General features: G+C 40.2%; 1 protein-coding gene across 3 annotated transcripts in view; it reads left to right on the top strand.

Annotated features, from left to right (window-relative positions):
• The window catches only part of slc35b3 (solute carrier family 35 member B3), a 60,358-nt gene extending 49,412 nt beyond the window's left edge, over window positions 1–10,946 (top strand). For all 3 annotated transcript variants that reach the window (XM_085993610.1, XM_085993611.1, XM_085993609.1), the window contains 2 exons: window positions 6,901–6,970; window positions 8,989–10,946. In XM_085993610.1, the coding sequence (XP_085849736.1) occupies window positions 6,901–6,970; window positions 8,989–9,136 (218 nt within the window). In that variant the 3' untranslated portion in view covers window positions 9,137–10,946. The remainder of the gene's footprint in view (window positions 1–6,900; window positions 6,971–8,988) is intronic.
• The last annotated feature ends 1,474 nt before the right edge of the window (window positions 10,947–12,420 follow it).

Below are 12,420 nucleotides of genomic sequence, written 5' to 3'. Positions count from 1 at the left end.
TCCATCAACTAGTGGAAACAGCCTATCCCCGTCTAGCCTATCCAAGCCCGTCATAATCTTGTACACCTCTATCAAATCACCCCTCAACCTCCTTTGCTCCAATGAAAACAAATCCAGCACGGTGGCATAGTGGTTAGCACTGTTGCCTCACAGCGCCAGGGACCCGGGTTCAAATCCGGCCTCGGGTGACTGTCTGTGTGGAGTTTACACATTCTCCCCGTGTTTGCGTGGGTTTTCTCCGGGTGCTCCGGTTTCCTCCCACAGTCCAAAGATGTGCGGGTTAGGTTGATTGGCCATGAAAAAAAAAAAATTGGCCCTTAGTGTTAGGGGGGATTAAATACGTGGGGTTACGGGGTTACAGGGATAGGGCTTGGTTGGGATGGCTGTCGGTGTAGGGACCGGGTGCTAGGGTTTGGATGATCAGCCATGATCTCGTTGAATGGCAGAGCAGGCTCGAAGGGCCGAATGGCCTACTCCTGCTCCTATCTTCTATGTTTCTCCAACCTGTCCTTGTAGCTAAGATCCCCATCTGCAGAACCATTCTGATAAATCTCCTCTACACCCTCTCAAGGGCCTTCACATCCTCCCTAAAGTGTGGTGACCAGAACTGGACGCAATACTCCAGTTGTGGCCTAACCAGCACTTTATAAAGGCTCAACATAACTTCTCTACTTTTGTACTCAATACCTCTATTTATGAAGCCCAAGATCCCATATGCTTTGCTAACCACTCTCTCAATATGTCCTGCCACCTTCAGGGACCTATGCACATTAACTCCCAGGTCCCTCTGTCCCTGCACACTCTTTAAAACTGTGCCATTAAGTGTACATTGCCTCTCCCTGTTCCTTCTGCCAAAATGCATCACCTCACACTTCTCTGTATTAAATTCCGTCTGCCACTTGTCTGCCCATTCTGCTAGCCTTTCTATGTCCTGGTGCAGTCGATTGATATCATCATCACTGTTTGCCACACCACCAAGTTTGGTGTAATCGGCAAATTTAGAAATTCTACTCTGTATTCCAATATCCAGGTCATTATATATCAAAAAAAAGCAGTGGCCCCAGCACTGACCCTTGGGGAACACCACCGTCTACTATCCTCCAGTCTGAAAAACAGCCATTTACCACAACTCGCTGTTTTCTGTCCTTAAGCCAATTCCTTATCCAAGCTGCCACTGGCCCACCTATTCCATGAGCCTCAATTTTGTTAACCAGCCTTCTATGTGGTACTTTGTCAAAAGCCTTCTGAAAATCCATGTAGACAACATTCATTGCATTCCCTTCTTCAATCCTCTCTGTTACTTCATCAAAAAATTCAATTAGATTAGTCAAACGCGATCTTCCTTTTACAAACCCATGTTGGCTCTCCTTAATTAGCTTAAACCTCTTCAAATGGCCGTTAATTTTTTCCTTGATTATTGTTTCTAAAACTTTACCCACCATTGATGTTAAACTGACTGGCCTGTAGTTACTAGGATTGTCCTTACACCCTTTCTTGAACAATGGTGTCACATTTGCCACTTTCCAATCCTCGGGCACCTCCTCCGCATCTAGGGAAGATTGGAAAATTATGGCAAGCTCTTCCGCTATCTCCTCCCCAATTCTCTTAGCAACCTGGGATGCGAGCCATCTGGACCAGGCGACTTGTCCACTCTAAACATACCCCGCCTTTTTAGTACATCCTGTCTATCAACTTTCACCCCTTCCATTGCTTCTACCTTTTCCACTTCTACCGATATTTTGTCAGCATCCACCTCCTTAGTAAACACTGATACAAAGTACTCATTGAGTATTCTAGCCTTGCCCTGTGCCTCTAAGCATATAACACCTTCTTTGTCGCTAATAGGCCCCACCCCACCTCTTACTACCCATTTACTGTTTACATGCCAGTAGAAGATTTTTAGGTTCCCTTTTATGTTTACCGCCATTCTACTCTCTCATTCTCTCTTTGCCAATCTTATTTTTATCTTCACATCCCCTCTCAACTTATTGTATTTGGTCTGGTTCTCCCTTGAAGAATTCACCTGACATGCATCATACACCTTTTTTTGTTTCATCATCTTCTCTATCTCCCTCGTCATCCAAGGAGCCCTTGCTTTGGTTCCCTTACCCTTCCCTCTTGTTGGAATGTACCTAGCCTGTACTTGGAACATCTCCTCCTTAAAGATCACCCATTGTTCCGTTACAGTTTTTCCTGTCAGTCTTTGGTTCCATTTTACCCTGGCTAGATCCCTTTCGCATCCCATTGAAGTTAGCCCTACTCCAGTTTAGAAGTTCCACTCTAGATTATTCCTTGCTCCTCTCCATTGCTAATCTAAATCTTACGATATGATGACCACTCGTACCCAAGTGTTCTCCCACAGACACTTGGTCGACCTGGCCCACCTCATTCCCCAACACCAGATCCAGCAATGCCTCCCTTCCTAGTTGGGCCAAGAACATATTGGTCAAGGAAATTCTCCTGAACACATTTCAGAAATTCTTCCCCCTCCTTTCCCTTTACCCTAGCATTATCCCAATTGATATTTGGGTAATTAAAGACCCCCAATATCACCACTCTTTTTTAACTCTTGCATACGTCTGCGATTTCCCTGCAGATTTGCTCCTCTACCTCCTTCTCACTATTTGGAGGCCTATAGAATACCCCCAGCAGCATGATCATACCCTTTTTGCTCCTCAACTCTAACCAAATGGATTCTGTCCTTGTCCCCTCAAGAACATCCTCCCTTTCCAACACTACAATGTCTTCTTTAATCAGCACTGCCACCCCACCTCCCTTTTCTCCTTCCCTCTTTTCTGAACACCTTGTACCTTGAATATTAAGTGTCCAGTCCTCACTGTTTTTAAGCCACGTTTCCATTATTGCCACAACATAGTATTGCCACACAGCTAATTGTGCTTGTAGCTCACCAACCTTATTCACCACACTTTGTGCGTTTACGTACATGCATTCTGAACCCATTTTTGAATTTTCCGTAGTCTTTCTTAGTCTGCTCCTATCTAATATGGCACTACTACCGCCTCTAGTACTATCTTCTCCAGTACTATCCAACACACTCACTCTTTTATGCACCTTATTCCTCTTTTCTACTCCTGATATGCTGGTTCCAAATATTTTGTCACCTGGGGAAGGAACTCATGTTTACCCCTGTCGAGAGTGCTAGGATTTTGTGTCTTGGGGTTTGATTCAATCAGTTTTTCAGCTTGTGACTTCTCCAAGAGTAATATAGCCCTCATCCCAACAGTTTAGGGTTACCCACTACCTCCACGGTGGTTGAACCCCAATAGTTACCCAGACACCTTCAAAGTGCTGTAAGACATTTCGTAACTTTGATTGGGAAAGGATGTTGTCTTTGTTGCCTGATCCCCCCCCCCTTGATTTCTCCTTCAAAAAATTGGTACCTTCCACCCCAAATTAGCAGAGCCTCAGGGTGGCCATCCTGAAGTCCTTTGTTCCAGATCTGAGATTGGTAGTGTTGATCTTTGCAGGTTTTGGTTTGTTCTGTTCTATCCTTCCTGTGGACCATAGCCCAAGTAGTTGGAGGGGAAGAGGAAGAGGGGTAACAGTTGGAGTTTCAGTTCCTACACGAGGCTTTCCTTTGTAATTGTACCACTTGGTCAATTTCATCAAAGATTTGAAGAATGTGACAAATGAAGAAAGATTATTAGCTGATGGGGTGGTGCTGATTCCTTTATTCGAGGTATTACTAAACAAGGCATTTCCACACTGCTATGTCTTGCTTGGGAGGGAATAACAAGTAAATCGAAACTGTCTTCATATTTACAGTAAATTTGATGTCGTTTAAGAACTAGTTTAGGTGTTAGAGATGAGAGAAAAGAGCCTTGGTTCAAAATCATGGGATATACAGCACAAGAGAAAACGTATCTGCTCATTGTACCTGAGCCTGTACTAGGGAAGTCTATTATCTTGCTTCCCTGCCCTTTCCCAATATATCTTTATATTCCTTTGCAAATATTTATCCAATTCTCCTCTTATGTTATAGTCTCTCTTGTTCAAAGAAGTATATGCTCCCTTGTTACATATTTGCCAATTATTTATACATGATCTGTGCCTCTCTGCAGAAGCGGAGCTGCACAAGTCGATGCCAATATGCATATAACGAGCAATGGTGGAATTAATTACAAATGTTTTATTCTTTCTCGGGATGTGGGCATCCCTGGCGAGGCCAGCATTTATTGCCCATTTTCATTGATTCAACTGAGTGGCTTGCTAGGCAACTTTAGATAGCAGTTAAATGTCAACCACTATGGCGTGAGGCTGGAGTCACATATAGGGCAGACCGGATAAGGACAGCAGATTTCATTCCTTAAAGGACAGTGAACCAGTGGAGTTTTTACAACAATCCGACAGCTACATGTTCACTTTTTATTTCCAGATTATTATTTTTTAAACTGAATTCAAATTCTCAAATTACAATATTCTGTATAATTGCCTTTGATTTGCTGGACAAAGATGCCCACATGCTCAAGTATGCAATATTTTTGTTCAAACTATTTCTCTGCAGAAAAACTAGATTTAAGGTGTCACTTGAATTAACAGTGAAGTTAGAATTGCTGTCTCGTGTCACAATACCATCTTACTGACTGACTGGATAGATAAAGAGAATGACTAGGTGTAGTGTATATGGATTTTCAGATGGTTTTCGCTAAGATGTTTTGAGGTGTGCTAGGAAAATTCATTATGATGTATGAGAAAATGTAGCAGCATTAATAGAAATTTGGTTAACAGAAAGGAAATTAATAGTATGAGTAAATAGGGTTCCCTTGATTGGAAATGGTTTGGAAGTGGTGTACCCCAGGGCTAAGTGATAGGTTCACCTTTGTTCTCCCTGTGTATAGATGATATGGACTTAGACAGATGGGGTAGAGTTTCTGCTCGGTTTCCAACACAATGTGCCCGAAATCAGCCAATCCAGCGCAAAAGATCGCGGCATTTCAAGCGCAAGTTATAGTCGGCGCAAATCAACTTTCTGCGATCTTTTGCGCTGGTTTATAAAACATCATGCTGGAAGTCGGTCTCGCCCATAAAACTGGCCATGCCCCCAGATCGAATTAATCACCATTGCAGTTAGTTTCCGCTAATTGCGCCTGTTTGCGGCTCTTTGAGAAGGCTCTTAAAATGTAGCTTTTTTTAGGCGCAAGGACACTACTAGGCACCATTTAAAAGTTTTTAAATATTAAAAAATATTTAATTTACTAAGAAACTGACAATTGTACACCAATGAAACTAGAAAATGGTTCTGTATAGTTTATTAAAGTAATTTTCAGTTATTTAAAATCAGGTTACTCACAGGTGGTGGACTAGACATATTAAAAATGCTTACTTTTTGTGATAAACCCATTTTCAGCTGTATTAATAAAACTGCACCAGGTTACCACTCTTAAATATAGCAAGGAATATTGTTCAATGCAAAGGGAAAAAATAAACAATTGCGTTCTAAAACACTGCCCGATTGCGCTGGTTCATGGAAGATTTTATGTTTGTGATTATGCAAATGAGTTCAAGCAGAAACTTGAACCATAAACTTCACTTCGGAAAACTAGTGCAATTTTGAATGCAATTCTGCACCCGGATTGCACCCAAAGTGGAAATTCTACCCCAATGAGTACAATCTTGAAATTTGCTGACAGTACAAAAGTAAAGGGTTTGGCAAATGACAAGGAGGACTGTAAAAGACTTGAGGAAGACATAGGTTAGTGGAATGGCCAGGCAGTTGGCAGATGCAGTTTAATGCAGATAAGTGTGAGGTACAAGTAGACTATCCTTTATCCGCACTTCTGAAAACCGAAAGTTTTTTTGTGGAGCGTAAGTCGTGCGCATGACATAACCCGAGTGGCGCCAAACATGACCTGACGCGGCCGATGCTTTTCTGACCTGATTTGCGGGCCAGCCTCGCGTAGGAGTCAGCCGATATCCGGCTTTCCCACAACTGGCAGCGGCAGTCGAGCCCCAGACCCCCGCTAAGTCAAGGAATTCAGATACGGAGCCGGGGGAGCTGTAAACAGACTGGGAGCGGCAGCACAGAGAAGCAGGAAGGGGAATGAGACACGGAGCAGTCGCAAGAGGTAGCCTGAACTTTTAAAATTTATATTAAATACAAATACTAATTACCAAATTAATTTAATGTTCAGAGTTTCCCAGTCTGAAATAATACCTTCTGAAATCCGAAAATTTCCGAAAACCGAAACACAGCTGGTCCCAAGGTTTTCGGATAAGGGATAGTCAACCTAGTACATTTTGGGAAAACAAGTAAAGATACTGAAGGGGGTAGATGAACAAAGACACCTAGGGGTTCAAATATATAACTCTCTTAAAGTGAGTGCAGGCAGATAAAGCCATAAAGGTCAACAGCATTTGGGGTTTTGTAAAGACCATAGAATGCAAGAGGAAAGAAGTAATACATTTGCACAAAATGTTCGTTAGACCACAGTTAGTGTACTATGTACAGTTTTGGATACCTTAATATCAAAAGGACATTAAAACCATAGAGATTATCCTAGCAAAAAGCTGGCACAGACACAGCCAGATCGCATCCTTCTATGCTGAAAATGTCTATGGCTCTTTAATCATGCAATCCAACTAATATTGGTCTGCATTGAAGTGGGGTTGAAATAGGTTGTACAGTTGAACCTGCTATTACAAACTATAAACACAGTGGGTTTTTTAGAAATTTCCTACACCAGCAAGATGTTTGATTGTAGTGCTATCCATTCACTTCTCAAGCATGGATTTCTCATTGTTAATTATCTGCCAACCGATTTGAAGCTATTCACAGAAATATTCAGAAAATTACTCTCCTGATTTTTTTATATTGTCTTGGTGGCTTAAAAAGCTGTGTGTTCTGAATAGAGGTGAACATCTGTATTTGTTTCTTTGCAGTAACCACTGGAAGAAAAGCAATGACAATTGGGCTTTCATTTCTCTTCTTTTCAAAGCCTTTTACCTTTCAGTAAGTAAATCTTCATTTCATGTAAACAACATGAACAATCTAACCAGAAAGTGACTTGCTAATAGTTTGAAATGACATATACTTCTATACAGTGGATGAGATCTCAGGAGTAGTAATACAGTATGATATCAGAGCAGAGGTTCTTCCTACTCTACTCCAAGTAACTCTGCAAGCCAATGCCCAAATAGGTAGGGTAGTCCTGGCTGAGCAAGCAGTGGGATGCTTAACAGTGCCCTGTGCTCAAACTTTTTCCTAGATCAGTCCTACCTACCTGTAATTTCTCCATAGCTCTCAGTCCCGTCTTTTTCTCTAGAGACACATCTAATCGTCTCTTGAATCCATTTGTACTGTCGGCTTCATTTGCTTTCCAAAGTAACTTCCAAGTTTCTTACCCTTTGGATGAATAAGTTCCACCCAGTCACCCCTTACTCCTAACTGCCTCATTTTAAATTTGCCCTGTGGTATTTGGACCCTTCACCAAAGTGAATAATTTGCCTGGATCAATTTGGTCAATTCCCTTCATAATCTTAAACTTGAAGTCACTTTTCCAAAGAAACAAAGTCCAACTTTCTTAACCTTTTTTTGCTAACTTGAATTATTGATGCCTTGAATTTCCTTTGTTGCTCAAAGACAAAAACAACTTAGTCCTGTAACCAAGTAACCAAAACAGCACACATTACTTCAGAATAACAACAGAAAATGCTAGAAAAACTCAGCAGGCCAGGCAACATCCGCGGAGAGAGAAAGAGAGTCAACGTTTCAGGTCGAAACCCTTCGTCAAGTTATTTTGGATTTCCAGCATCTGCAGTATTTTGCTATCACACATTACTCCAGGTCGGACTGGCCAACACCTTGTACAGCAGCAATGCACCCCTTTGAGATTTGTACTTTATCCCTTGGTAATGCAATCCAGTACATTATTTTTCTTTATTACTGCAGTTAAACACGGGGCTGATGGCTTTATAAATTTGGCCACTATAACTCCTGGACCTTTTTAATTGGCAAGCTGCACCACTATTCAATTTAACACATTGTCCTCCTTTTGGTCTATTGCTCCCATACTAATTATGTTATACATTGGATTGCCTTAACCTAAAAGATGTAAATTCTTCTGAATCCAGTTGTATTATTATGATTTATTTTGCCTCCTAGTTAAGTAACATCAGCAGATTGAAGATTTTGCTTATTATATCCTTGACTAAATCGCTTATAATTTTAATATATGAATATAATATGGGTCCCATGACACATCCCTGGATAACCATCTTTATAATTTCTTTTCCCCCCTGACCGTCATGACATAACACACATGCAATTGTTACACTTGTGTGTATGTGTTCAGATTCATTCACTTTTAAATGTTGCATCACAGGACACCTGTGATAGCTTCTACATCTTAAATATTTTATACATTGTAGTTAGAGTACACCCAACGAGCGAGCACTCATGTAAGCCGAAATTGAAACTCAAATTCAATTCTTGTAAATTATTTAAAAAACTGCATGGGTTCTGGGTTTTCAGCTCACGCAAAGAAATTTAGAAATAAACACATATCACAACGCTGGGAGTAGTTTTGTTCCTGTACACACTTTTAGCACAATTGGAATTACCTTGCCCTATTATTCCTCCTGCTCTCGTCATTTTCTTAGCTGCTTCTACTTTTATTTTTATGTTGTTTTGCTTGCTCCCATCCCACCCTGGCTCTCGCCATTCATTTTGGAGGTGGGAGCATCTTAATAAACATAGTATTGATTGGCTGAAACCTGGCCTTAAAAGTTTTTGACGCAATCACACCTCAGAGTTGAAAGACTGACCTGGGAGATGCAACTGAATCAATTTTTGATGTGATTTTTGGGTATGGGAATACAGGCATTCTGCTGACGAATAAACTCTTCAGAAGCCTCTGGTGCTCACTGACATTGAGATGGTGTTCTCCGTATTAAAACTGCAACTATGTGATAGGTCACTAGAAATCCTACGAATTGCTACATTACTAATTACATTTTTTTTTCTTCAAGCTATATATGGTCAGGTCTTCTGGTCCTCCTTGGTATCTTCCTAAATATTTACAGCAAAAATATGGACCAATTTAAGCTGCCATCACTGCTTGATCTTTGGAATAGAATCCAGAAAAGACAAATGAGATCAATGTCCCAGACTGTGTAGAGGCCACAGTGATATCCATTGTGATTTGATCAGACCAAGCAGTCATTAGTTGGCTGTGTCAGGACATTCTGCAGCAGTGGACCTGTGTAAAGTACGCCTGATACTTGTGCGGCTGACGACTTCTACTAAAAAAGCAAATTTGATCAGTCAAAAATGGAAAATATGAACTGTACAGATGTGGTAAAAGGGAGCAATACAAGATTTTGTCAATGTTGTCCATATTATCACAAAGATTGTTTACTAATAATGTATATAAAATTCCTGATTTATGAATTTCAGCCATATCACTTGGCCACTGAGTACTTTTGTCTTGGTTTAAATTTCAAACAGGGGCTAGTGGTTTTTTGCTTTGTAAATGAATCAAATATGTATTAAGCATTTTCTTTGGTTCTGTGGAAATTACAGACTGGGACCAATTGTGGCCAAATATGTTTTTTTAAATCATCATGTATGTGCGTGTGTGTGTGTGTGTGCAGTTTGACTGAAATAATTGTGTGGTACGGTAGTATTTAAAGTGGTTATTTATCATGATTGTACAATTATATATACCTCTCGAGTACATTTAATGCATCTTGATTGTACTGAGTTCCTAAATCAATGCACAGCTAGAGTGGGACATGCAGTTGGAAAATGTGCATTAAACATTGTGGTTATGATGAGGTATGTTATGAAATTTTCATTGGACAGTGAGCTTAAATAGATAAAGATTTCTTTATTGTACTTAATTTATTCCAGTGCAAAAAAAAAAAGTGCCATGTTAAGACATGATTACTGTTTTGCCAAAACATTTTCTCGTGCACACACCAAGTGGTGTACTGTTCATCTTTTTATTAAGAACGTAAGAAAAGCCGGGGACCAGTAAAGCCCAAACTCATCCCACTGGTGCCCTAACTATCCCATCACAAAACCAATTTTGTGTTGTGACCTTTAAGTTATTCTGTTTTTGCAAATTTCCTTTTTAATCCTTTATGATTTTTTAAAAAAATTAATAAATTGTATTTTAACATGTTAGCGCTACATGTCGTCTTAAAAAAAAAAGGAACTGAGTAAAGCATATTGCTAAACTTTTGATTTTTTTGCAGTTACAGTCTGTTTACCTTGGATTTATGTAAGTTTGCAAGATGGTAATATTCTCCACTTGCATAGTCACCAGTGTTTAAATGGAGCACACTTATTAATGCAGAATATGAACATGTTTATGTTTCATTGGGTTTAAAGTACAGACAAAACGCTTCCCTGTGACTGGATCTTTAACAGTGAATATACAACATTATATTTGAGACCGATAAGGAAACGCAACTACATGTAGATAAGCTGGAAATGCTAGAGACGTATAAGTTACCAATTATGTCTGTGCATATGCTGCTACATTTTAGAGTGCTGAATATTTTCAGTGGGTAAATCAAAAGATAACTAAGGTTGTGAATGATTGAACTTATTAGATTGTGTTCTGTTGGAATCCTGCATTCTGACTGGCTGATAATTTGACCCAAATTCACATTAAAAACCTAGTTTTCTTAATTTAAAAAAATGTAATCTAAAGGAATAGTAAATTCAGACTTGTGTGTGCAAAAGTCACAATATAAAAGTTGCACAGCTAATGTAAAGGGGGAATCTGGATTTTGGTTTTATATCCACTGCAATAGGCTGATAGTTCAGGTACAAATAAGCACCAAAAATGTTTCACAAATATGCCTTGTTACGCATGAAGGTATTTAAAACCGTTGGCCATGTTTCTTGCTTTTTAAATAATATTTTTTGGCTTTTTGACCAAGACAGATTGGGAAAATGAATAAAAAGTTAAATTTGATATTGAACCCTATTCCAGTGATATTTTGGAGCGCTTTTTAAATCTATATTTCTCCGTTTAGCAAAACTTGACTATAAATTGCCTTGTGTTTCTATTTATGATGTCCCTTTGTCCTTGAATAATGTTTTCTTCAGTGATCTCATTTTGTAAAAGAAAATGAAGAAACTGTACTCTTGAGTTGGAAAAACACTACTTGTATCATTGTCCAATTGCTCACATTGAAGATCGTCACAGATTTTGCAGTTAATCATTGGATGTTGTTGCATATTTTGAGGGAAGTGTAGATAAGTTATTTGAAGCAGAGACGAATACACTTGAAATAATTTCAAGTTAGCTAAAAAAAAACTTGAATGTCTCGCTTATCATTCATTATTGTCTTCTTAAAACTGATAATACAGGAAACTTTGTGCTATCCGGCACCGACGGGACCGAGCTGTTGCCGTCCCATCAAAACTGCCGGACAAACCAGCGCTAATGTTGAAACATACGGAGATTTTGAGCTCCGTATCTGGCAACAAACCCTGTTGCTTAGCAACAGCTTCTAAACAGTCGGCCGTACCTTGCAAGCGTCTCTGTAGCTTAGCAACAGCTTCAGCGAGACCTTGCAGAGCCTGACTGGTGGAAAAAAAGCAACGAAAAGAAAAAAAACCTAACGAAACGGCTCCTGATTTTTGCTGGCGGCTCGAGCATTCCGGACAGTTAACCTCCGGATAAACCAAAGTTTCCTGTAGAATGCATTACTACAGTTTTACAGCATTTCATTTCAAGCACACTTTACTGAGAATCAAAAATTATGAATAATAGGCCTATGAAATAAGATTGAAGCTCTCGTTCAACTACTGTACAAGTGTTCCACTAACTGGGCCATTTTTTCTATATTCAAGTTTCATAACCAATAAGCATTTCGAAGTGAACCTCTTCCATAACAACACCTCACAGTTGAATTATACATAGTAATTATTCTTTTGTGCTCATCAAGGTGAACGATGTTAGTGGGAATGGAATACTCTCCACTTCAGTTTCTTGTATTGTCATACGGGGTACAGTCAGATACACCGCAAAACTCCTTCCATTGTGCCTCTACAATGTACTTCAGTCCCAAAATTAGAGTGGCCACTACTGCCAGTTGTAGTAGTGACATTGGCCGGGATTTTACTAAACTCGGCTGGTCCGTGGCGGGCGATGTCAGTGGCAGATCCGACCCCGCTGCAGGCTCCACCCTTGATTGGGCTTGCTAAGCCCGCCCAGTGTGTTTCCCGGCCAATTGGAGGAAGCGGGTCTGGTGACATCATTTGATGTGTCATCAGCTGGTTTCCTTAAAGGAACCATGCGCAAATTGATTTTGATAATTGTGCTGTCAATGTTCTACAGCATTGAGGTGCTGCAAACACTGACAGTGACTCCACAAAGGCACGGGGCTGCACCCAGGCTCTCCCATGACGCCCTCCATATGCTTATAGAGGGAGTCACAGCA

The sequence above is a fragment of the Somniosus microcephalus genome, chromosome 7 (assembly GCF_052327205.1).
Source record: "Somniosus microcephalus isolate GS21.2 chromosome 7, FLI_Smic_1.0, whole genome shotgun sequence".
In the NCBI taxonomy this organism is placed as follows: Eukaryota; Metazoa; Chordata; class Chondrichthyes; order Squaliformes; family Somniosidae; genus Somniosus; species Somniosus microcephalus.
This window is presented reverse-complemented; position numbering and strand designations above follow the sequence as displayed.